Source organism: Columba livia, chromosome Z (genome assembly GCF_036013475.1).
Source record: "Columba livia isolate bColLiv1 breed racing homer chromosome Z, bColLiv1.pat.W.v2, whole genome shotgun sequence".
Classification (NCBI taxonomy): Eukaryota; Metazoa; Chordata; class Aves; order Columbiformes; family Columbidae; genus Columba; species Columba livia.
Genome location: NC_088642.1, coordinates 35,668,514 through 35,694,622, shown reverse-complemented (window position 1 = coordinate 35,694,622; position 26,109 = coordinate 35,668,514). Strand labels below are relative to the sequence as shown.

Below are 26,109 nucleotides of genomic sequence, written 5' to 3'. Positions count from 1 at the left end.
TCAGATGAGCATCGCTGTTATGTTTCCTTACACCGTGACTGCTCATGTAAGAGACTTATCTCTAACTTTCAGGGCAGCCCAGCAAAGTGAGCATGTTACCGACATCTTCAGAGGGAGTTTTCACAAGTTAAACTAGCACCAAGGTCACAAGGCCCCAGTGTGATATGGCCCATTGCACCCTGTAAGGCTAGAGGGAGAATAGTGAGGAGCGTTTCAGCCATGTTAAAGTCAGAGGTGAAGCTCTTTGCTGAGGCCTGTAAGGCCCAGACTTCATGTTTATTTTGCCAGCATACTGCCAATAAAATGCGTTTTTCATGGTGTCACTGCTCACTGACAGCTCAACACTTTCTCCTCCATGCTCCAGCATCTTAGCCAATGGCATCCATTGCAGAAAACAGATGGTTTAATACATTTATTATGCTTTAGTTATCTATTATTATTATTATTATTATTATTATTATTATTATTATCATTTAGTTATCTATTTAAATACATGAACAGTATTGACTATCCTGCACTAAACGTGTATTTAAATATCATGACACAGGCAGCCTTTCAGACTGGGGAGGTTCTCTTTCGAAGTGACCTGTACTGTGCTTTTTAACTTCTCCTTAGCTTATCTACTAGGCCACTATGTCCTTCATCCACGTTGGAGTTTCAAAATTAAAAGCAGTGGAGGACAGTGGTGAGATGGCAGCAGGGCTGGGTACTGGAACAGAGCATATTTTTTCCTGTGTTGAAAAGGTCTATTTTCACCTTCCACCCAGCTACAAGAGCAATCCTAACAATACAGGGAGAGCCAAAAATTAAGACAGTAGTGATTGTCTGCTTTTTTGATGTTTGTGAACCTGGCTGTTAGTGGTCTCCTCCTTCTTTTATTAATATCCATTCCTGGTTTTGCAGCGCTAAAGAGAATGTATGAACTGCCAGGAGAATGAATTTCACATATCTAGGCTGTGTCAGGAACTAAGTTAAGAAGAAAAACTGTTAAAATCGGTCAGGTTGGGTATTCAGACACACATTTTTGTCTTGGTCTGTTGAACTGCAGTAAGATTATTTGAAGGAAATGACATTTACTGATAATGGATTGAGAGAGTCCCTGAATTAGGAAATACATGACATCAGCATAGAATTTCACTTCAAGCAGAACCAGGAATAGAGGCAGAACCTTTTTTTTTTTTTTTTCCTTTAAAAGGAGCTTCAAAGTACTGCCAAATCTAGAGAGGACATCAACATCCAAACTGTAGATCTGCCATGCAGAGGCACACAGTCACTAATGAAACAGTGCCACGTTCACTATTGATATAAGTGAACACAGCTCTTTGTGTCCCAGGGAATTACTTCTCATTTAATCAGCAAAGTGTTCTCAGCATCATGGACAAATACTTAGCTCACAAAACTGCCATTCCCTCTAGCACCCTCTGTGCACATACCAGTTTTCAGAGAGTAATAACAGTTAAGAAATCAAGTATCTTTCCTAAAATGAGGAAGGTGTCACAGCTCAGTGCACTCAAGGGTTCTGCCGCCTCTTAACAGGAGTGCTGACCCAAATCCTTTGGTGTCATGCCTTGGCTAACTCCCTCTTGTTGACTGGAGCTAGTAAGCCCTGAGGTCGCTAGGGCTCATGGACAAGGTCAAGAGCAACTGAGTGGGCTCCCCACCCTCACCACAGTACTCTCCACTTCTGTGTGATGATATCCCCCACACTAGCATTAAAAACCCAGATGACCTGGTGACTCCATCATTTGTGCTGCATCCAGCTGCATTTGTGCTGGCCATTATGACTACAGGTACTGAATTTAAGGCGTATCCTGAACTTCAGTATTAGGATATAGAGTACCTAGCACATAAATGCAGATTACATTTTCATAATGTGGTTTCATTGCTGTAGAGGTTACCACTTTCCCATTGTGTGTTGCTTATTTGTTGTCATCCATGCAATATCAGCTATCATCCCTTTAAAAACACTTGGCTGGGGATGTGAGGAAGGGGCAGCTGGTGGCAGTGTGGCCATAAACATCTTAAACCAGCTCTGCTGCCGAAAACTGTAATACAGAATTACATCACTATTCTTTAGAGAAAATGTGATTTAGCAGCCTTCTTCATGAATCAGACTGAATCATGTCACGGTGCTGACAACATAGTCCTTAAAAAAGACCCAGATGCTTCACAGGAACAAGTGCACATGTGTCATTGAGGAAGAGATGACTGCAACAATTTCTGTGCTAACTGAAGGGTTGAGTCATGATGCTCCTAAGTGGAGCTAAAGAAGTGGCCACAACAAACAAACAAACAAACAAACACAAACAAAACACCCCAAACAAACAAACAACCACACACACACAAACAAACAGAGACAAAAAAAAGCCCACACAACACAAATACAGGAAAAGCACGTAAAACACATGGGGAAATACCCAGCATGCTGGGTCCCACAGAAATGCATGGAAATGTGAGCTATGAAAGACTCGTGGACATTACAATAATTGAACTTGCCTTAAACAGTGTATTCTCCTTCAGCCCTCTTCAATAGCACAGTTTATAAAACCGGGGGCACCAAGTCTCACATTTTGAGATACTGGTTTGGTAATGTAGGTGAAATAAGAGGCTTCTGGCCAACTCCTTAAAAAACCACTGTTTTTTATAAATGACTTGTGTCTAACTAATTAGAAGGTTTCTGGACTGTCTTCAGAGAAGCATTTTCATTCTTAAAATCATTTTGTTTCCTGTTTCAGAAAAAAACACATATATCTGCTGAAATTTACAGATAGGAAGTCATTAAGACTGGGAAAAAGTACATCAGTAATTCAGAATCTATCCTACAGGTTCACATCCATGAGAGATGCAAAGCAATTATCTTCTGTCCCCAGCTCTAGATTCAGTTTGGGGGCTGTCTTTCTGTAAAAATAGAAGCTACTTAAGAGGGTCTAGAAACAGGGTGAGTGTGGGGGAAGCAATCAGCAAGCTAGAAAGCATGACTTTTGGGAGGGAGTCACGCTTAAAAAAGAAATTACAGAGGAGGAAGGGATTTGATAAAGGTCTTAAAAATTTAGGAGAGTTCTGCACAGACAAAGGGGTGATTTGTTCAATTTCATCCTACATAAAACTTAATCTAGCAAGTCACACTGCTGCATGAGAGGGAGACACTACCAGGACTGTCAGGGACTCTGTGGAAACTCCCATGCTGGGGAGGGTTAAGTATATGTTAGGTAATCCTTTGTTGGGACACAGTTATCAATGGCCCCACCTCACACCATAGCTTGTCATCTTCTGGGTCAATTATTCTGATATTTGACACTTGATTACAAAGCAATCGTTTACTGAGCTGATAATGTAAACATTTTTACTTTCTATGTGTTGCAAAAAAGAAAGTAAAAAAATCATAGATATTCTTGCTGGTATACTTGCTGGGCAGCAGCAACCTGCAGGTCTCCTTTCAAAACTTGAACAGTTGTATTGTTTAGTAGGAGGTTCAAAAAGATTCAGATATCCAGGAAACTGCTTTAGATGGCTATAGGCCCATCTGAACAACAAATTTAGAAATTGTCCTCTCGACTGAGGAGCCTGCAGTGTAAATGGGTGTCGTGTCCCCTTTCCACCTATATTTTCATCAGCAGCATAAGAACTGGTAGTGTGGTCTTCTTCAAGTGCCTTTCTTTTACAATTATTTATTGTCTCAGATGCACAGTGACTGCAAATTGAGTGTTCAGCATTAGAACAAGTTGCATGTCCTTCTGGAAATGTAATGAACATATGCAAAGGCGAGCCTCTAGCTGAGACAACCAGAGCACAGTCCCTGCTTGCTCAGCCAGAGGAAGGCTCTGCTTCATCTCCCCTGGGGTGCTGCTGCCCACAAACCATACTGTTGCCTCTGCGTTCGGCAAGTGGGGGCTGGGGAAGCAAAGGCAGTGCATAGGCATTGTGGGAACGGTTGGCATTGTGAACGGGACGCTGCCTCTGTGTATGAATGTGGGAGGGATGCAGAAGGGAAGGAAGTTGGTAGCTGTTCAACTTTACTGTTAAGTAAAAAAAAAGGAAAAGATATTTCAAAGGCATGTTCGGAACTCGACGCTTTTTTCAGCACGTGACAAGGTATGTACCATTTTCACTTGGCTTGTGTAATCACACAAGCAACCCCCGATTACTTGCTGATCCAGCAGCTGAGAAAGCAGACCCGTTGCACAGTGCCCATTTTGGTCACTACTGTGTATGGTGGCACAAAGCTGAGTGCTTTTGGCATTTCTAAAGAGCTGTAGGCCTGAAGTGTGTTAGATACATGCATTAACCAAATTCAGGTAGAAATCTCTTTTGCTGTCAAGAGGCCTGCTCCTCAGCACTACCAAGTGATCATATATACTTTTCCTCCATTATACCTGTCTTCACTGCATCTGTATTATGTGTTTGCTTGCTGGCTAGCCTTTGAAATCTCTCTTAGTTAAATGAACTAGGGTACAGGAGTATTTTTATCCCTGTAAGTGTATACCTAATGTGTATATCCTGCCTGATATCTAATGTATACTTAGCATATATATCTTGTGATTTGTCACTGCACTTTGAACCAGTCTTTTTAATACCAGTGCAACAAAAGCAGATGGTGCAGGATTTGCAGTCCTGCATCTCCTACCACATCTAGATGGCCCGCAGATAGTCACATACATCAGTAGCTACCCAGTTTTGCCAGCAATGCAGTTCACAGATTCAACTGTCATCCTTCTGTGTGGGACATGTGGGTAAGCAAAGATTCAGCAGCTCTTCATCAATCCAAGGGCGACTGCCGTCTCCTGCTCTGGGTGGGAACCTGCTGGCAAAGCAATTTCAGCTGTTGGAGTGGCTTCAGCAGTCCCAGGTACTTCCCATGAGGTTGAGGACCTCCCAAAGGCACAAGGGAGACTTTGTAAACCACTGCCTCTGTTGTTCATTAGCCCTGTAGCTGCTCTTTTGTGCACAGCCTCTGGGGTGCCCCGGCTTTACTTCTGGGAGATGGAGGTGTTATACATTGCATAACTAAAGTAAATTTGCTAATCAAACCAAGAATACGTTAGTAGTTGACGATTCACTGAATTGTGTAAATGTTAAACCGCCATAGTTTGTCACATTCAGTTTTTGCAAGTTTTGGCCGGAAAGATGTTGTGTGCTTATGGGGAGGGGGATGTGCTTCGCTGTGCGGGGAAGCCTGATTGACAGCATAACAACCCATCTAACCAATCAGAAAGAAGATCGGGGGGTGTGTATCACAGTATCACAGTATGTTTGGGATTGGAAGGGACCTCAAAAGATCATCTAGTCCAATCCCCCTGCTGGAGCAGGAACGCCTAAGTGAGGTCACACAGGAACATGTCCAGGCGGGTTTTGAATGTGTCCAGAGAAGGAGACTCCACAACCTCCCTGGGCAGCCTGTTCCAGTGCTCTGTCACCCTTACTGAGAAGAAGTGTACTTACAGGCGGTATATAAACACTTTTTTTTCTGTAACCAATTTGCGTGCCTTTGGGTGGAGCAGTGACTCCCCGGCCGCCCAGCGCTTTTTTGCTCATTTATCTTTCATAAAAGTTATTCTAAATTTCTTTGAGTCATATTTTACTATGACAGAGGCATCTATTTAAACCCTGACAAAACGCCTTGTGAGAGCCCTCTGGGTTCCAGCAACGAGAGACGCTGGGCTGTCGCGGCAGCAGCCCAGCCCTGTCTCCGCGCTTGCAGCCCGAGAAGGCGGTGGCTGACCCTGCCCTGGTCCCCGGCCCCGCGGAGCCGCCGCCTCCCGCAGCGCAGCGCAGCGCGTCCCTGCGGCGCCGCTCGGCCCGGCGGCTGCGCCCGCGGCCGGTGCGGGGCTGCCCTCTCCCGGCAGCGCGGCGGCGGAGCGCAGCGGGAGCCTGGCGGGGTCGCCGGCCTGGTTGATGCTTCTGAAAACGCCAGGAGGGAAAACGAGGCAAAGTGGTGTGGCCTTTTTGTTGCTGTAGAGGTTTGGGGTCTGTTGACGTTGTTTTTGAAGTAGGTCAGTAAGGCTGCCTCCCCTTCCTGCTGGATAGCAACTCCTGCTGCACTTAAAAACCTGCCACGGGGCTATCCTACTCTTTGGCTGGGTCTCTTGAAACACAATTTGGAAAGGCTGGTTCTGGATATAGCAGGATTTCATTTTGAAAGCAAATTTGGGCCACTTTTAGACATGACTCCTTTCAAAGTCATTGAGAGAGTCATATTCCTAAAAAAAACCCTACCTATCTCAAACAGATGGCCAGACACACTGAAGCCGAGGTTAAACCAAATACCTCGTGCTTTGAAGCAATCAAGTTTTTAAATGATTGGTACTGTGGGTGCTTAAGACCAGATATTTTTTGGGATAGACTATTCAGATATTGCTAGCCTTCATTCTTGTAGTATTTGTTCCTTTTTTTTTTCCTCACTGCTATTTCAAAATGTTTTACCTTTATAGTAGCTAATTTGCATTTGCTTGTACTGAATTACACCCTAACAGAGAGCTTCCTCTATCCACACATCACAAATTAATGTCTATACCTCTACCACCTGCAGCAATTCAGTCACTGACTTTAAACAGTGCAATGTATTGATTGTACCCACAGGTTTTAAATGTAAGCAGGCATCCTACTTTTCAACTTTCCCTTTTCTTACCCCAGCCTCTTGCCTGTCATGGCCCCCCAAGTAGAAATGCACAGTCCTTAGCCTCTTACTTGACCTAATCAGTTTTTTCTTTATGGCATTATGGTCTGTCATCAGATCAAACAAAAAGAATACAAATCTAAACTTTGATTGCTTGCCAGCATAGGCACACAGACTTCTCCTGGACCTCCAGGTGGCCCTGGGGCAGGGGGTGGCACTGGGCAAGCTGCAGTGGGGCAGCAGTCTCAGCCTTTGCCATGCCCCTCAACTGTCTGCCAGCCATGCTGGGGCCAGGATGCAGGCAGGGCCCCACCTGTATTCTTGCATCATCTCTGCGTGGTCTCACCTAAACATTCCCTAATAATTCACCCAGACATCCACCTCATAGACGTTCTGGGAGGAAGTTACCTATTGCCCAGCGTTTCTGGACAGTACTGCCCTCTACTAACCTTTGGAGTGGTAGTAAAAACGTTGCAGACAAAGAGCTGCAACTTTCACATGCAATGTACTTTCAGTCCATCTCTTGTAGCAGATTTTGCTGATTGCTTCTCTTAAAATAGATAAATAGCAAGTCATTAACTTAGAGCTTCTACTTCTTGATTTCCAGCACTTAATGAAAATAAAATGAGTTAGAATAAGGGACTGAATGCTTTGCTTCACTAGGAATTCTGTTTGAGAAGGGTTCTGACTGCACTGTACCCACAGCAGTTCACAAGAGGTGTTGTAATTGCCAATGACAGCAACTTAAGGCAACTAAGCTCATAACTTAATTATATTAATCATCAGACCTGGAAGGCTGCAAACTGTGCGGTGCCACAGAAACGTGGCTTTTCACCTGAAGAAATACGTATTTCATACTGAATCTGAGTGTTCCAGTAGAAACAGAAAAGGCCGTGCTGATTACCCAAAGGCACAATCTCAGAGGTGAAAAGTCCAGTTGTCTAACAACACTATGTGTAAAAATGGTCATGCTATGAGAAGTAAAACACACAGGTGAGTGAGAAGGGCAACGGCTGAGATTTTTGGAACACAAAGGACTCTAAGATTATTTTGTTTGCAGTAATCTAGATATTCTTTTTAATGTGCTACAGATCACAGCTGTTGTTAAGTAAAGATCTTCATCATTCCATGACATCCATGAAGGCAGACACTCATATCCGTCCAGCAGAAAGCTAATTTGGGATTGAAGGAAATGTGTTGTTCTTGGCTTCTTCCAAGGTCTGCTCTGGAATTTATGAAGTTGCTGAAATGCTGCAATGAGGTCTTGAAGCTAATGCAAGCAAGATGGGTTTAAATTACCTTCTCAAAGCTGGTTTTATCCCATTTGCTTGGCTTTGCCTTTGAAAATCTTGTTCTATGAAAGATGTTTTGCAAAAGCAAATGATCAGTTGATGTTTTGTCAGTAGAGTACACTTTCTTAAATACAGGAGAGCTGAGCTTTCCTGGAGGGAATTAGCTATGTTTCAAAGAAAGAAAGATTTTATCTTTTTTGATTGAGGTTCAACGCATGTTTTCTCTCTCTTCTGCTGAATCCAGCAATAAGTTTTAATAAATAAATGCTTTGTGAACTGGATAAATCCAGACCATAAAAATAGTTATGCTGTGGTTAAAGGACATGGTTAAAATCCTGTCTGCACTGAAAAGGAGAAATCATTATGCCTGCATCAAACATCTGCTTTCTTAGTGATGTCTCAGTTCAGGAAGGTGCACCCCATAGAGTATTGTGGTCTCTTCTTAGACTTTAGTATTTTCTAATAAAATTTAATATTGTTTTGAAATTAGAAAAGTTGATGATGGGTTTGTTTTGTTTTCTTAATAGAACTTGCTTTTCCTTTTGGTATCATCAGCAAATGCTGGAGCCATAGTGGGGAAAAAAGGTTTTGTATAATTTTTAAAAAGAAATAACTGACTGTAAGAAAGTCACATTTTGCTAAATCCACAACAGGAACAAATGTCAACTGGTGAATAAGAACTCTTTCTCTTATTAATAAAGAACATTCTTCTCAAATCAAGAGTTCACTCTGACAACGTAAGAACTTCCATCAGATTTCTCAACAATCTCTGTAGAAGCTGGCAAAGCCAAACCTAATTTTATCATTACAAACACATTGTAAATGTGAGCAATATTGAACTCAATGGTGAAACACAGTATAATCATCCACTGAGTTGCACTGGGGAGGTGCAGTCTTTTAAGTGCATTGTCTGCAGACCTACTTGTTGAACTCTATTTCAACAGGCTGAGTATCTCTTAGCATAACAGCAGTGGAAAATAAGAACGTGTTTTCTCTGGTCCTTTGCTTCTCAAAGCCTTTTGATTATCACTCTCTACCATTCATTTGCATTGTATGTGCCATATCAAAAGGAACGGCAGCCACTAGAGCAGTGGCTTTGCCACCAGGTTTGCATTTCAAAGGAGATGAAACCATTTCCCAGATTCACTTCAAAGCAGTCAGCCCCTGTGCCTTTGCGTTTCTTTTATATTCTGTGGAGGACAGCCCGACGGTACCAGCAGCACTGGAAAAACACATTAAAGCCTGGGTTGCTCCCACGTCAAAGAGCACTTCACACAATCTTAAATCTTGTGCCTCTTGCTTGAGAAGTAAATGGGTATTTGTGAGACTGCAGATTGTATAAGGCAAAGCACACACTGACTATAGGAGCCAAACAAAACAGACTCAGCTCATCTCCCAGGAAATACTGCCCCTGGCTGCTGTGAAACCACGTAGCCCATCTCTCCTGTTTTAGTTTCTGCTTATCAGCCAATATGCTTTGATTGTGCGTTCTTAAAAATATTTCAGCTTTTCTTCCTTGCTGCACTGCTGTGTGTTCCTGTCTTGCCAACACATGCAAGCAGCCTTATTTCGGGTGAATCTGCAGCAAGAGGTCCTGTGAGGAAAGATCTCCCCAAAGGTGACCAGGGGGAGAGTCAAGGGGTGACACAATGCGGCAGCAGGAGGCTTGAGCTGAGATTTGGTGCTAATGTTGATTGCTGTTGCTCTGTCTTTGCGAAAAAAAATGGGCATGCTTAATGGTTGGACCAGAACCACAGAAATCACAATTAAGAAATCAGTATTTCTTAAACAATATGGACTACACTTTTAAAAATAATAGTGATAAGTCTTCTTTAAGATTTTTAAAAATCAAGCTTATAAACTAGGTTTGTCAGTTTTTATTTTATTTTTTTTAATAATTGTAAATAATAAAATACTAAACCAGGCAGTATATAAGTGCTGTTACCAAGTGAACATTGGTATTTTTTCCTTACCATATATAATAACTTTACAAGTGATTATGTGGTATCACAGTATCACAGTATGGTCTCCAAGGGCATGTTCTTTGCACTATTTCTCTAAAAAAAACCCTTCTGCTTGAATTAACACTAGAACTCCAGCAGCTAGTGAGACAGGAGAACCTGAGGAAAAGGCAAAAACTATGTGGAGGGGGAGACACTGAAAGTCAATGAAAGTGAAGCCTTACCCACATTCTAGGGTCTGCTCACTCAGCTCCAAAATCAGCAGCTGGGACCCAACAAACACGATGGCAGGGCCCTGACAAAAGGCTCCCTAAGCCCATGTGTCCTGTTGTACTGCTGTTCACAAAGCATTGTGGTTCAACCTGGCAAGCAGCTAAACACCACACACAGCCACTCACTCTGCTGCAGTGGGGTGGGGGAGAGAATCAGGAAAAAGGTAAAATTCCTGGGCTGAGATTTCAAGAGAGTTTAGAGGAAGATGGTTTCATAGGATAGAAAAGGAAAAATGCAGTAATAATGGTAAAAGAATATACAAAACGCTGATGCACAATGCAATTGCTCGCAACCAATCAACATCATTCTCAACTCCAGAGTCCTCCTGTAAGTCCCAAGAAACAGTGGGTAGGGAGGTGATAAATGTCTGTGGTGTCTCCAGGATCAGTGAAGAAAGGCTGAGGAAAAATCATCCTGTCAACTCCGCTGGGGTACAATGTCACACCTTCACATATTCTTCTAGCTTAGTATTCAGGTGCACAGGAGATGCACCTCCAGCATCACCCCAGGTCCTTCTGCCCCACGGTAAACAGTCCCTTCGCCCCATACACCTGCAGCTGCATAGGAAAGGACCATCCTCTGTCACCTCCCATAGTCTAAATACCCAGATGCAGTGAGCACACTTGGCCCAGTAATATGCAAAATCCCAAACAAGATGGTCCTCTGAACAATTGTCAGTACTGTTTGAATAAGTTTCAATGTTTTCTGACCTTCCCAACAGCTTCATGAGTAGTCAGGTAACTTTCCAGATTAAAAAAAAAAAAAAAAAAAAAAAAAGACATGCACATACACACAAATGTGAATGCATATACAAATGTAAATGCTACTACATGTAATGTAGGTAGTCTCAGTGATGAATGAAATGTCATGCTGCTTGTTTTCCATAGAAAAGTAGTTAGCTGAGATCCCTGCAGTTCTTTTACAAAGCGACTTCTCAAGTGAATCCTTAATTTTTAATCATCTTCGTTCATTGCTTAACTTGGTTTTGAACGAGTATTTATGAGATTATTTCTTAATGAAATTTTGTCACTCCACTGGTTTAGTTATGGTGTTTCGGTGGCCTGCTGAGTTTACAACTCATTTAAATTGCATTAATATAAATCTACTCTTAAAAAGTTATACCGCAGCTCGTTTTTTTAAGACAGGATGGATAGACATTCAGACAAGTTTTTTGTCAGAGATGGACACTTTTTAAAACAACTGACACAGACAAAGGCCAAATATAATGTTTTTATTTAAGCTCAGGGAGAAACTGTCATTTGCACATTATGTTATATAGGCAGAAAATGGGAGGAATCCACTAAAATTCCCTGGTTTAGCCCACCAGGTCACAGTGGGTTACCAGCCCCAGAAACAGCCATTTCTGGACACTGTGCCAGGTTGTGCTGTGGGTTGTATATGTCTAGCAGCACCAGCAAGACCCTCCTCTGCCTGCCTGGCTCCCTGCATTGCTCACCACCCATGCAGAACTGGAAGAAAATAGTAATTTTTCCCCTCCTCCGAAACCATTTTTTCTTTCTTTTCCAAGCTGAAGGTTCTCTATCTACCTAGGGCACTTCCTCTCCTTCTGGTAGGTTTAGGGATTGCTCTGTATTTTGTTTTTCTCCTTCCTACATCAGTTGCAGTACATGGAGGAGCAGATACTGCTGCTGTAGTTGTTTCCTCATCTGAGAAAAGAGCAGGAAATCCAGTAACTGCACCAAAGCCGAGCTGATCTGGGTGTGATGGATCAAAAGGGGGGCAGAATTTAATAAATTTAATTTAATTTAATAAATAGGCAGAAAAAAAATGTTTTGAAAGAATCATTTTTTGATAGTGTTTGAGCCTCCCATTTCTCCCTTTCAAATATCTTATGGGAGATAGGAGGCAGGAGAAATAAAAGGGTTAAGAACAAGGACTAAGCCTGTCAAACCAGGCACGCTAGCTAAAACAAATGGATCCTTTCATGCTAAGTTGCATTTGCCCGGTGCAATGTTTATAGTTGGGCAATAAATAGACAAAAAGGCCTTATTATTTTGCCAAGGAGCTAGAAATATCCATCAGGCCAAGTCAAAGCCGCTTTTTTCTAATTTGAGACTCTAGCACAAACTGTAGGTCTCTCAAACAGATGCACAGTTTCTTTTTCCAAACCTCAAAATAAGCCTCCAGAAAGTTGTTACTGAATAGGAGCTGAGCCAAAGACCAGTAACCATATTAGTCTTCACCTGATGGCAAGCACCTCAGGAGACGCCAGTCAGCCCCACATTCATTTGCTGACATGACACCAAGATTATTCTTCAGCCCAAGCCCTTTTCCAGTGCATCTCTAGGCACCCTTCTGCCTCTACAGTGTTGGTTTTACTCAGCTTCAAGCAATAACCTCCCCCCGCCCTGCCCAGCTGGGGTCCCCAACGTAAGAGGGACATGGCCTTCTTGGAATCCAGAGGAGGCCTGCACAGAGGGACCTGGACAGGCTGGAGAGTTGGGCGGGGAATAACCTAATGAAATATAACAAGAGAAAGTGTAGAGTCCTGCATCTGGGCAGGAACAACCCCAGGTTCCAGTATAGGTTGGGAAATTACATATTAGAGAGCAGTGTAGGGGAAAGGGACCTGGGGTCCTGGTGGACAACAGGATGACCATGAGCCAGCACTGTGCCCTTGTGGCCAGGAAAGCCAATGGCATCCTGGGGTGTATTACAAGGGGGGTGGTTAGTAGATTGAGAGAGGTCCTCCTTCCCCTCTACTCTGCCCTGGTGAGACCACATCTGGAATATTGTGTCCAGTTCTGGGCCCCTCAGTTCAAGAAGGACAGGGAACTGCTGGAGAAGGTCCAGTGTAGGGCAACGAAGATGATTAAGGGAGTGGAGCACCTCCCTTATAAAGAAAGGCTGAGGGAGCTGGGTCTCTTTAGTTTGGAGACTGAGGGGTGACCTTATTAATGTTTATAAATATATACCACCTGGCACCACGAGGATGGAGCCAGGCTCTTCTCGGTGGCAAACAATGATAGGACAAGGGGTAATGGGATCAAGCTGGAACACAAGAGGTTCCACTTAAATTTGAGAAAAAACTTCTCAGTGAGGGTGACAGAGCACTGAAACAGGCTGCCCAGGGAGGTTGTGGAGTCTCCTTCTCTGGAGACATTCAAAACTCACCTGGACATGTTCCTGTGCGAACTCACCTAGGCATTCCTGCTCCAGCAGGGGGATTGGACTAGATGATCTTTTGAGGTCACTTCCAATCCCAAACATACTGTGATACTGTGAGGCCACGAAGGTCAGAGGGCTGGAGCACCTCTCCTACAAAGACAGGCTGAGAGAGTTGGGGTTGTTCAGCCTGGAGAAGACTCTGGGTAGACCTTATAGCACCTGAAGAGGACCTACAAGAAAGCTGGAGAGGGACTTTTTACAAGAGCCTGTAGTGATAGGCTAGTGGTAATGGTTTTAAGCTGGAAGAGGGTGGATTTAGATTGATAAGATCTTCCCCATGAGGGTGGTGAGGCACTGGAACAGGCTGCCCAGGGAAGCTGTGGATGCCCCACCCCTGGAAATGTTCCAAGGGCAGGTTGGATGGGGCTTTGAACAACCTGGTCTAGTGGAAGGTGTCTCTGCCCATGGCAGGAGCATTGGAACTGGGTGATCTTTAAGGTCCCTTCCAAGCCAAAATATTCTATGATTCTATGAATAAACAAACCTGTCATTTATACCTTTGAATGACATACTTGAGGATAGCAGTCAAATCAGAAAGTTGAAAAAATTCAGCAGAATACTGCACTTGGTTTCAACACTCCAGCTTTCCCAGGAATGTCAGCCCTTCTCTCCTAAAGCATACACATACAATTATTGACTGAGTGGCTGCTTTAACTGCGCTAGCACTGCTCATGGGACATTCCCTGTGAATACAGCTTCCAGTGCTCATGGGTGCACACACAGCAGGCCTGATGGCAGCAACCACCAGAAGCTGGAACTTAAAACACCTGAAAGCAGCAGCATTGACAAACGTAAAAACTGAACTTTCAGAGATATGCAGATTTAAACAGTAGCCTCCATTTTCAGAATTGCAGAGCAAGGCAGGTCCATCCAACCTAACTTCAGTCTCTTGGCTGGGTTGCTCAGGTTGGAGAGCTAAGCACCATATGCTTCCTCCACTAAGGAAGGGGTAGATTCCCTTGAAAATGCCCAAAAGTGACGTTCCTCCTGGACACACCTTTTCTCCCCTGCCTGGAAACAGAGCCTCAGGCAGCCAAGTTCCTAACATCAGCATCTTAATTAAAAGCCTGACGTGGCAGTTTGTCCAAACTAGACTCTTTAGTCCTCGTAAAATTAAAGGTATTGGTATATGGGCAGACTTGAGAACCAAAAGCACTGCTTTCTCCCCGCAAGTCACCTATTGTCATCTATTGAAAGAAATAAAATTTCAACTGGCAGACTTCAGAACTGGGATGTAGTAACATCAATTACAAAGTCACTGTATTTTCAGCCTTTATTAAAAAAAAAAGACATCACATTCACATTTCAGAATATTTTAAAACAAGGCCTTTTGGTTAAAGCTTTAGATATCTAAAACATGTCTACACGATTCACACCTGCATGGAGCTTTGCAAATCACACAGTAGTCACTAAACAGCTATATTGCACAAAGATCCACACAATACCACACCATTCTTAGCTTAGTCTACATTGTAAAGTGCTGTTTTGTAGGAAGAAAATTATTTTGGAAAAATAAGTTCCTGGACAGGCAAGCACTGCTGAACTCTGTTTCTGAAAGGTGACACTTCCACTGAGTGGGGAAAAAAAAATGACCATGTGTTGTCAGTGCCTCTAACGTGGTGGTTTTTTTTTTACTTTATAAGCTGGAGTAAGCACCATAGAGTACAGTAATGAATGCATCCTAAGTATTCAAGTAACACCAGAAGCCAAATCATTTTTTAAACTCAGAATGAGATAAATACAGACATATCAAAAGGTAGATAACTGTTTAAAGTAGTGTCAGTCTCTGTACAGTAGAATAAGTAATTGCATAGCAGAGCACATCTTAAACGAATGCAGGATAAAGCTATAGTAGAAAACCCCACTACATTTTTAATTTCTTCTATATTCTCAAACAAGTATTTTTTTTTTTTTTTAATAAATGAGTCTGAGGGGCTGTCTTCATATCTAAGATAGAGTGTTCAATTATTTAATATTTCCATAAAATAAGAAAAGGCCAAAGCCTGATGATACTGGTCCAGATCATATCGTAAGCTGCATCAAAAGGAGCGTGGCCAGCATGTCAAGGGAGTGCTGTGTTCAGCTCAGGAGCCTTCAACACAGGAAAGACATGGACCTGTTTGAGGGGGTCCAGAGGAGGCAACCAAGATGATCAGAGGAATGGAACACCTCTCCTGTGCAAACAGGCTGAGAGAGTTGGGGTTGTTCAGCCTGGAGAGGGAGACCTTATTGCAGCCTTTCAGTACTTAAAAAGAGCCTATAAGAAAGATGGAGACAGACTTTTTAGCAGGGTGTGTTACAATGGGATAAGGGGTGATGGTTTTAAAGTAAAGGAGGGGAGATGCAGGCTAGACCCAAGGAAGAAATTTTTTACAATGAGGGTGGTAGAATACTGGAACAGGTTGCCCAGAGAGGTGGTAGATGCCCCATACCTGGAGACATTCAAGGCCAGGCTTGACAGAGCTCTGAGTATCCTGATCTGGTTGCAGATGTCCCTGCTCATTGCAGGGGGGTTGGAATAGATGAGCTTTGAAGGTCACTTCCAACCCAAACTATTCTATGATTTTAAAATGGGAGGAGTCACAGGTACTGTCAAAGAATCCTGTCTCCTGGGTCTGTTTGACTATCGAGCTCACACACACAAGAACCTGAGCCACCTACTCAACAAAGTGTACAAACTTGTAAAAGTTTTCAGTAATTACTAGCTAATCATGGTTTAATAAATGACTGAGTGGAAAGAAAGGGGAAGGAACAATAAATTTTAACAGCAGAAAGAGATTTGCTGTGTCTCATTACAACTGAAGTTGCTCCAAGACCTAGAAGAGTAAGCAAACAGAAAAAAAATGATCACATCTGTGTTACCTATGAAGCTACTCAGGGGCATTTCAAATCTGGAAGTGACTGAAAAGTTACAGGGAGTAAATGACTACCTAAATGAGCAGATGAAACTCAACATTAACAAATACAAAATAACACACAAGGTGGGGAAATCCTGTATGTACACATCTTGTTTACAATTAGCCATCAGGATTGTGTGGAAAACACTGTAGAAGAAACTGTGCAAATGTCAGCTTAATATTTGATATCAACAAAACAGTAAATATGGTCTTAGGACTATGGAAAGAAGCAAAACCCAGAATTTTGTCATCTCTCACAGCAGCAGTGTCTGTTTAAAGAGCTCCTTCAGTCAGCCTCAGAAAGCAAGAGGAGAAAGATGGGCAGCAGAATGGTCACCAGTACAGCATGCCTTCCATCTAGCAAGAGGCAACATGAAGGAAAGAAAGGCTATAATAACTATCTATTACAAAAAGAAATTACCTAAAGGATAACTAGCAAGTGACAATTTGCCATTTCTCCTGCAGGAGAAAGTTCCAGAAGATATACCCACTGCTTCACACCTGCTGCCTGGGACATCAAAGTGTTTCTCATCCAAGCACACAATGAAGCTGTGGAAGATACTTCCACACAGCCTTACTAAGATACAAACATTTGCAGGCAAGATCCAGACAGGTAGTTGTCCCAGCTGGGCCTTTCTAGCCCCAAAAGGGCTGTGATGCTCACCCTGGCACAGATGACATTCCTGTCAATTACCATTTCTGCCAATTTCTTCTGACAGTGGCCACTGGGCAGAGCCTTAAGAGAGAGAACACTAAGAGGGATGAACTCCAGCTCAGATCAGTACAACAGTTCAGACAGAAAAGCACACGAAGTTTTTACATTATTACCTACATTCATTTAAGTGTATTGTGATTTTCGGGTCCCATTTCACAGATCTATAGTTGTATACATGTAAATAGTAAGCATACTTCACACACATTCATCAAAATGCAACACTATCCCCAAATTAGAAAGCATATCCCCAAATTAGAAAGCACCAAGTGTGTATTAGAAACATCCTGCACTTTATATCCTTATTTTTCTACAAGTTAACAGTGCAAATACCCACATGTTTTTTAACACAGATTTCTATAAACAGATGCAATCCACCTCTGTTCCCATTAAGATCATGTAACAGATCCTTCTGGAAGATAACTTGAAACATATGGATGACAGGGAGGTCATTACAGACAGCCAACATGGATTCACCAAGGGCAAATTGTGCCTTACTTATCTAGTGTCCTTCTGTGAAGGAGTGACTGCATCACTGGACAAGGGAAGAGCTACAGATGTCACATACCTGGACTTTTGTAAGGCTTTTGATACGATCCTCCACATCATTCTTACCTATGAACTTGAAAGATGCCATTTTGGTGGATGGACTGTTCAATGGATAAGGAATTGGATGGATAGCCATGTCCAAAGAGTTGTAGTCAATAGCTCAATGTCCAAGTGGAAACCATTAACAAGTGATGGCCCTCACGGGTCTGTACTGGCACCAATATTATTTAATATCTTCCTTAACAACACAGAGAGTGGGACTGAGTGCTCCCTCAGCAAGTTTGCAGATGACACCAAGATGTGCAGTTCATTTGATAGAGGGGTGGGATGCCATCCAGAAGGACACTGACAGGCTTGAGGAGTGGGTCCATGTGAACCTCATGAGGTTCAACAAGGCCAAGTGTAAGGTCCTGCACCTGGGTCTGGGAAGTCCCCAGTATCAACACAAACTGGGGGATGGAGAGCAGCTCTGTCGAGAAGGGCTTGGGGACCATGGTGGATCAAAGACTGGACATGAGCTTAAGAATGTGGGCTTATAGCTCATAACACCAAATGTAACCTGGGCTGCTGGCTGGCCAGCAGGGCAAGGGAGGAGATTCTCTCATTCTGCTCTCCTGACACCTCACCCAGAGTATTGTGTCCAGCTCTGGGGCCCCCAGCACAGAGCGGGTTCCAGAGAAAGGCCACAAAAATGGTCAGAGTGCTGGAACATCTCTCCTGTAAAGAAAGGCTGAAACTGAGAGAAGGTAGATTTAGATTAGATACAAGGAAGAAATTCTTCACCACAAGGGTGGTGAGGCACTGGAACAGGCTGCTCAGAGAAGCTGTGGATGTCCCCTTGCTTTGAAAAAGCAGTGATGCTGCCCACCAGGCATTGGGAGGTGCAACCAGCATGTGAAACGAGTGAGTCCCACCCACACTGTGCTGCAGCAGCACGTGTGGTAGCCCGTGCAGCAGGGTGCTGTCACCCCTTGCTTTGTTAGACCATCTCACCTGCTGCCAGTGTCCCAGACTGCTGCTAATCATGGTCTCCTCCAGACAGAGAGCTTGTCACAAAAAGACTGTGGTGACCCAGATGGCGGGCCTGCCCCAAACCGGGGCTGTTCAGGTCTCTGGCTGTCGGGAGTGCCAGAGCCTGCTGCTGCTGGGGGAGAGGAGGGAGGCCAGCATTCCATCTGTGTGAGGTGTGAGCAGGTGCAAGATCTGCTCAGCATGGTGGTGGAACTTAAGGAGCAGTCAAGAGACTGAGGACCATCAGGGAGTGCTAAAATGAGAAGCAACTTCTTCTCAGTGAGGGTGACAGAGCACTGGAACAGGCTGCCCAGGGGGGTTGTGGAGTCTCCTTCTCTGGAGACATTCAAAACCCACCTGGACACATTCCTGTGTAACCTCATCTAGGTGTTCCTGCTTTGGCAGGGGGATTGGACTGGATGATCTTTCGAGGTCCCTTCCAATCCCTAACATTCTGTGATTCTGTGATGCCCCATCCATGGGAGTGTGGGCTTTAATGGTCCCTTCCAACCCACACTATTCTGCGTCTCTGTGATTCTATGAAAAACTACTGTATGATACAGTTTTTAACATGAGAGGAAGTTTGAGGGAAGACATCCTTTAAGGCAGAAATTGGGTCTCAAAAAGTAATCAGTGCGTTTTTAACATTCTTACTAAAAAAAAAGCTACTAGTTAAAAAAATTAACTTACAGAAACAAGTATTTAAAGCAATACCTGATTTTTTAAAAATTCACATACTATTACTCATGTCAATAACTCATTTGCCTTTGCCTAAGTACCAGGTAATACTACTCACACATGCAAACACTTCTGATTTAGGATTCTGAGTTCTGATGTTTACGGTAGAATTGCACTTTCTTTATATAGCATACAGTAAAAGCCTGAAAGAGTAAAGAAACTTACCATTATGCCACCAACTATATGACACCAGGTGCCAGAAGGAGAGTTTTAGCATCCAGTCATATTAAAGGTATATGACATGCAATCAGATTCTAGTTCACCCTCCTCTTTCCAAACACAACCTAAATGTTCAGCTGCAGTTCTGTTTTCTCCCTGCTTTATGTTATACTTTTGCAAATGTTACTTTGTGCTGAAAGGCCAAACCCTTGGTGCTCAGGGGCATATTGGAAAGCACTTGACCGCTCAGAGGCATTCAGGCAGATTTCTTAAAAGGAGAACAGCAATCACACACTGTTGGGTTTGACTTCATTAAATGCAAAACTATGTAAGGACTTAAGTTACACAAAAGGCAGATTTCTACCCTGAAGAGCGATTTGGTTGCTAGTCAAACTTCCTCCCTGCTTGTTCCTGTGAAGAAAGTCTGTGGAGAACATCATCATCCAGATCACAAGAAAGGCAGAAGAATTCCCAGAAGTGTTCCTGCTCCAGCAGGCGAATTGGACTAGATGATCTTTTGAGGTCCCTTCCATGAACATTCTGTGATTTCCCACTGGTGTGGGAAGTATCTGGACAGTTATCTTAAAAAAAAGAAAGCACAGCCCAAAGGCTTGTGAGCAACATGTAGGCAGAATGTAATTAATCAGGACTGAAAAATAAGGTTGGACTCTTCTGCTCTTATTTTCCATCTCAGGACAGCAATGTGAGGAAATTACTGCATTAGATGTCATCATGGTACTCCCCGTACTTTGCTGTGACAGCTTCCTCAAGATGAACTGCCCCGCCACCCATTAAGGCAAATGCTGGGTACATTATGCCAGAGCAGTCCACCTCACACTCATAAAGGCATTTCATGTGGCCTGCGTCGTAAAACCCCATCTTGCCTTCATCATAGTCAAGGCAGATGCCCAAGTATAATGGTAAGGGAAGGATTCTGCTGGCTGGATCCTTGGTGTCAGCTGATGTTGTGGGGATGAAGAACTTCTTCATGCCTAAAGTGACCAGTGTCAAAGGCTGTGATGAGTCAAAGAAGGCATCTTCACTTCCACTGTCATGACCACTGTCTTGCTCATGTCTAGAACAGAAAAACAACCATTGGCTTTTATCAAATTCTGAAGCAGAATCAGTGTTGTGAACTGGAGAAAACATTTTTGTAAGACAGGTAACAACACATGATCACCTGCTGTCACGGAGGCACCCCGAGGTTAGTTTAAGGGACAACAGAGTCCAAAACAACTTTTATTAAACCGGTGAGAAACAGGGTTTTAGCACTCCAAAAGTGACTTAAATACAGGTTTGGATATCAGTTGAGGAAAATTATTAAGGGGCAGCAACTAATACAACAGGCGGTCCACAGAGTGCATGCACATGGCCTCACCCAAAACAATGGCGGAGCCGTCCCTGAGTCCCAGAGAAGTACACACTTGCCTGAACACGGTGTGGGATTACTTTAAAGAGATACACGTACTCGTAGTGAGTACGGGAAGTGTACACTCACAGTTCTGCGAGGGTAAATTTATAATACACTCGCAATCCTGTGAGAGTTAATTTACTTACACGTGCAAATGTGCATGGAATATTACACGTGCTTATGTGGAAGCACGGGAGGAAAATACACCCGCGATTATGCGAGGATTAATTTCGCACGTGCTCATATTTAGCACGGAAAGTTACACGTGCATATGTGCACGGAAAGTATAAATACACTCGCAATCCTGCGAGGAGAAGTTTTACTCACACCCGTGGTGGCAAGGCAAGCGGAGTCTCCATCCCGGGGAGGGGGGCTCTTGGCAGCAGCATCTCGCTCGTGCTCCAAGAGACCCGCGACAATGGGTGGAGTCTCGACGAGAGTCCCATTTTTATATTGGCTGATCAGATCTGACTGTGGGCATTCCAGAAGTTTCTCTGCACCCCCACCCTGGCTGTGGGTGCCCCTGAAGCCTCCAAACATCCCCCACACTGGCCACAGGCACCCAGCAGCTCCCTTGCGCCTCGGCACTCCCTTCTCCTAACGGCCCTGGCCAGGGTGCTCTGGGGCCAAACAAAAGAAGCTGTTAGCCCCAAGTAGCAGAGAGAGAGGGAGATGTGCCTACTCCTTCCATACTGAAGGAGGGAGGGGGAGAGAGGGAGGTTTGCATCCTGCCACACCTGCAAAGCCTTGCAAGGTAAAAATATACCTAAGGTAAGAGGGAAGATGCATTTAGTAGGTGGAGACCATTCACTTGGGTCACTTAGAAAAATTAATAACAGCTAAACCCTAATGAGGATGAAACCACAGAAGGCTTTACTAATGAGCAGATGTATCTAAATGTACTCATGCTAGGTAATCATTAATGAACCTACAGGTAAACTAGTTAACTTGAGAAGTAATTTAGTGACTATGACTAATAATTACCAGCAAGATATGTTTAACTTTATTTACATAATGTTAAATTACACCAGTAAATACATTTAACATTACCCTTGTCCTATGAGTTTTCCACAGTGCTCCTGTATTACATTGCCTTTAAAATTCGAAACACAAAAAGTAGTGGTTTAAACTTTTTGTTTGAAATTTTTTGTTTGGTTTCTAGTTGTTGTTAAAAAAAAATAACAAAAAAAGTGCTCTGCCTGGAGGCTTCCCTGAACCTGTGTTTCCTAGCTGGTTACTGGGGAAAGTTCATAGTCAGATTTGTTCAGTCTACATGCTTCACCCTCTACTTCCATCCCCAGATAAAGACAGGCTGGAGAAGCACATCCTTCTGTGTAGACAATCCCTAGCTTAGTTTGCATTTTGGGGGTGTCTGGGGCAGGGGGGAGGTTGGTTGTGTGTCAGCTAAAGTTTTACAGATATTTGTGTGAATAAGGAAAAAGAAATCGGGATTTAATTTCTCACTTTGCAAAAAGACTCCACCTGACTTTAAGCAGCAAAAGACACTGGCATTTTTACACTTGCAGCTTGTTATACAGGAGAAAACCAATACATTTGTTAGATTCCTGGAAAGGTTAAGAGTCCCCAGGAGACATCCTCCCAGCCTGCAACTCCTAGACACATCCAGGCTTACTGTAACAGTAACTGAGAGATGTATCTTTTTGCTGTTTTGTTCATTGTACTTTGGCTTGTCCTCAGTAGCATTCCAGTACTGCATGCATGTGTATGGCCTGGGATAAGTCAGTGACTTGGAATCCACCATGATGCAAGCTACACCAAAGATACACAGATATGCACAGTGAACATTGTACCTCTGAGTGGCTGCCAAACCTAGTAGGCTAAAGGAATTAAGGCAGAGTCTTACTACTGACAATTAAGCATTGCTTCAATCTTGCAACTGATGCATTTTTGTTTTTAACCCATTTGCCTTAACTGAAATATCTCGACATCTATAGGAACCTGCTTTCTTTCCCAAAAAGAAAGAAAATAGGACTCTGGATAATTAGAACATCTTTCTACTAACCACAGGGGATGAACAGGAAAACCTGCTTCCACCATATTCTTCAAGTGACTTTCCACTGGCTAGGTTCACATTGTGTACTAATTGAGATGGGACTCATAATTCATTTTTTAAAAAGTGACCTCCTTATATAAAACACGTATTAAGTGAAAGTCTACAATTTACCTTGGGCTGCTCACATCATGGGTGTTATGGAACAATTTCTGTATCTTGTTGAGAGAAACAACTCCCACTTTCACCAGGTATGAATAGGCTTCCACATGAAAAGCCCAGAAGTGCTTCCCTTTGGCAATGCCGGTGTCACCAATGATGTAATCCAGGGTTGTGTAGCATCCAACCTGCACACGCTCAGATCCCAGTAGCAGAGGCAATCCAGCCCTGCTTTCCACAGAGGTTCTTCCTGGGTTCAGCAGGAGACGTTCCTGGTTGTACCCACATTTGTCATCAAAAAGAAAACTGAAAACTGAAAACCAAAATAATCCTCTTAGTTAAATATTTGACCTTCTGTGCCTGTTAAGTCACACTGGCATTAGAGTTTCTCACTTTTAAAGGCTATCAGGAATCATGCAAGCTCACACAATCTAAGTATGCTACATACTTAACCTGCTTGTTAGCAGTGCTTCTAAACATTTATGCAACTGGTAACAGCTGCATAACAGGAGCTACTGGAAACCACCTACAGCTCTTCACACTGACAGACACAGACTCAGCACCCTGTGGACATAAGAAAAACCAATACCTGGAGCTGGAGGTGTATGCATAATAATTTCTCGTCTCCAGGGGCTACAGACGGACCCTTTATACCTTTGATCGCTGTCTTCATCAAGATCAGATATTACTTTGCTCTTGCTGCAAACTTTGATCTCCTGCCGCGTCATGTTCTCCTCTTCTCTGCTCAGCTTATCACACTCAAGAACATAGATGTCAGATGAGTCTGTCTTCCTAGGGCATTCCCCACTGATCAGGGCTTTGTTGTACATTCTGCTCTGTGCTTCATTGATTTCTGCTACTTCTAGACCTGGAATGCCAGAGATTCAAGAGAAAAAAAGCTCACATTTCTATAGACACTGTTTCATAATTAGCCATACAAGCCCTTTGCTGAGCGGTTACAGCATGGGGGCCAGGGAGGTGGTGGGGGGAGGCAGAATCTGCTTCACTCATTTAAAGAGTGCAGATGAGGATGGTTCTGTTCATGCACTTCATTAAATCCCTTACTTTCTGTTTTTACTTTGAAAGTTGTATTATTTATTTTTGCTGCCAGGTAATGCCTTTTGGATCACGGAGGCAAGAAGGACACTGTAAGTCACAAGACTGAGTTCTGCAACTGCAGCCCTGCATAAGTTCTGTCTCTTTCCAGAGAAGCCTTTAAAGCTGTAACTCAAAAAAGACCTGGTGCTCTTTGAATTTACCATTGGAATGGAACGACAAGTCACAAAGAACCTCTTCTTGTTTGGCTATGTCTACCACAAAGTCTTCAAAAGTAGTTTCAGCTGCTGGGCTGAAGCTCTTCAGAGATTCAGTAGCTTTCTGGATTCTGAAAGTGCAGAAGCAGAGGAATGGCAGAAGAGATGAAAAGCAATTCACATGTGTGCATTATTTGAAGTAAAAATGATAGGTTTTGCTTTAAAAAAAAAGTTCTGTCTTCATGTACTTACTGATGTCTCCCAGAAACCTCTGTTTTTCTAGGCAGAATTCAAATGCAAAATTTATAGGCCTTTTGTAAAGATGATGAACAGATAATCATTCAGTTGGCAGAGCATTTAACAATTTGTAACATTATGTTCAAAGAACAAAACAGGTGTGAAGCACTAATGGAGAACAACTATTAAGATCAAAGACTTTAAAGTCAGAAGACACCTTTTAGATTAACTTGCAAATGCCCGATACAATCTCTGAGCAAAGGAATGTGACAGTGAGTTGAATGGGCCACCCTTCCACTGCAGTCCTACAGAAAGGAACGAGGACAACATGTTGTAGGACAGAGCCCCCCCGTGTGCTGTTTCTTCATGCACACTGTAACGTAGTAATTTCTACTGAATTGTACCGGGACCATCTCTGAGCCTTTGCAATACAAGGTACTGCATTCAGCGCTTTGCTAGCAGGTAACAAAAGAATATGACTGACCAAACAAGATGGAACAGTATCTATACCTCAAACAGAAGATAATTAAGATACCTGACATGAAGTTGCTTTGCTGTTTGAACAAAACAGGATGGATCAGTTTCTTTAAGCACTTCTTGAGCATATCCTACAAGACCATTATTTTCCAGGAGCCCTCGATATTCTTCTGCTTGCATTTGCAATTTTTCCAGCCTTAAACTCTTAGAAGCTTCAATTGCCCTAAGAGCTGCAGATTTTTTCTCTTCTAGAACATGATATAATTTCTCAAAACTCTGAAGTGCTTCTTCTTTAGCTCTTTCACTGTTGCGCTAGGAGGGGACAAAAGCCATTTTAGACAGTTTCCACAGCACTGTGGCTGTGCACAGAAACATACTTATGGTTGTTCAAGATATCATAGCAATCTCGTAATCCATTTGACAGATGAGGCTAATGAACTTCGTTATGCTCTCCAGCACTGAAAATGCGATCAGCACTGCACCCAAGCTAGCAAGCGTTTACTATCTTAACACATAGAAAGAAGAGCAGGAAAGTATTCCTCTGATTATGCCTTGAGTTATGCATGGAATTTATACATAACTCCACAGCTCATGGAAAACCCCTGTAAAAGCAGGTCAGCCTCTGAAATCTTCATGCCCAAGAGCCAGGTGCTCTTTCACCCTCCACCATCACCCCGAACCATCAGTCCAGTCCAGTTTCTCACATACGCCCTCAGAACTGTAGTGCCACCTCTGATGAGTGCCCTGGATAAATGGAACTACAGAAGACGGAGACAACCTCTATCAATATACAGGTAGGGCCAGGAGCTCCTGCGCTTTCCACCGTCGCGTTTTTCAGCTTGTATGTGAGCTCCCAGCTCTGACTCTTTAGCAGGGCAACTTTGCCCTTAATTCTGACCTTACTGCAACATCCTCAAGGTAAAGAAACAGCATCAATTGTGCAACGCCATGAATACACAAGAGCTGTAAACCTAACTCATCTCTCTTTGGTTAAGGTATCAAATAAACTTTATTTCAACTAAATTTATGGCAGCACCCAAAACTTAACTTCCCTCTGTATGTTGTCCAAATTTCCCACACTGTCAGCACTAGGTCTTAACATGTGTGATTCAAGACTAAAATCAACTGTTCAGAAATTGGTTTACCTGCTAACTGAAAACACCCAAA

At 43.1% G+C, this 26,109-nt stretch overlaps 1 protein-coding gene and 1 long non-coding RNA gene across 4 annotated transcripts in view; one reads left to right on the top strand and one right to left on the bottom strand.

Moving 5' to 3' along the window:
* The first annotated feature begins 3,594 nt into the window (after window positions 1–3,594).
* LOC135577254 (uncharacterized) lies at window positions 3,595–25,984 on the top strand. Its single transcript, XR_010468843.1, has 2 exons — window positions 3,595–4,092; window positions 24,087–25,984. It is a non-coding gene; the product is annotated as an uncharacterized LOC135577254 (long non-coding RNA).
* The window catches only part of TRIM36 (tripartite motif containing 36), a 32,597-nt gene continuing 21,075 nt past the window's right edge, over window positions 14,588–26,109 (bottom strand). For all 3 annotated transcript variants that reach the window (XM_065045379.1, XM_065045377.1, XM_065045378.1), the window contains 5 exons: window positions 25,001–25,254; window positions 24,235–24,359; window positions 23,565–23,843; window positions 22,991–23,288; window positions 14,588–20,469 (listed from right to left, as the gene is read on the bottom strand). In XM_065045379.1, coding sequence (XP_064901451.1) covers window positions 20,115–20,469; window positions 22,991–23,288; window positions 23,565–23,843; window positions 24,235–24,359; window positions 25,001–25,254 — 1,311 coding nt within the window. In that variant the 3' untranslated portion in view covers window positions 14,588–20,114. The remainder of the gene's footprint in view (window positions 20,470–22,990; window positions 23,289–23,564; window positions 23,844–24,234; window positions 24,360–25,000; window positions 25,255–26,109) is intronic.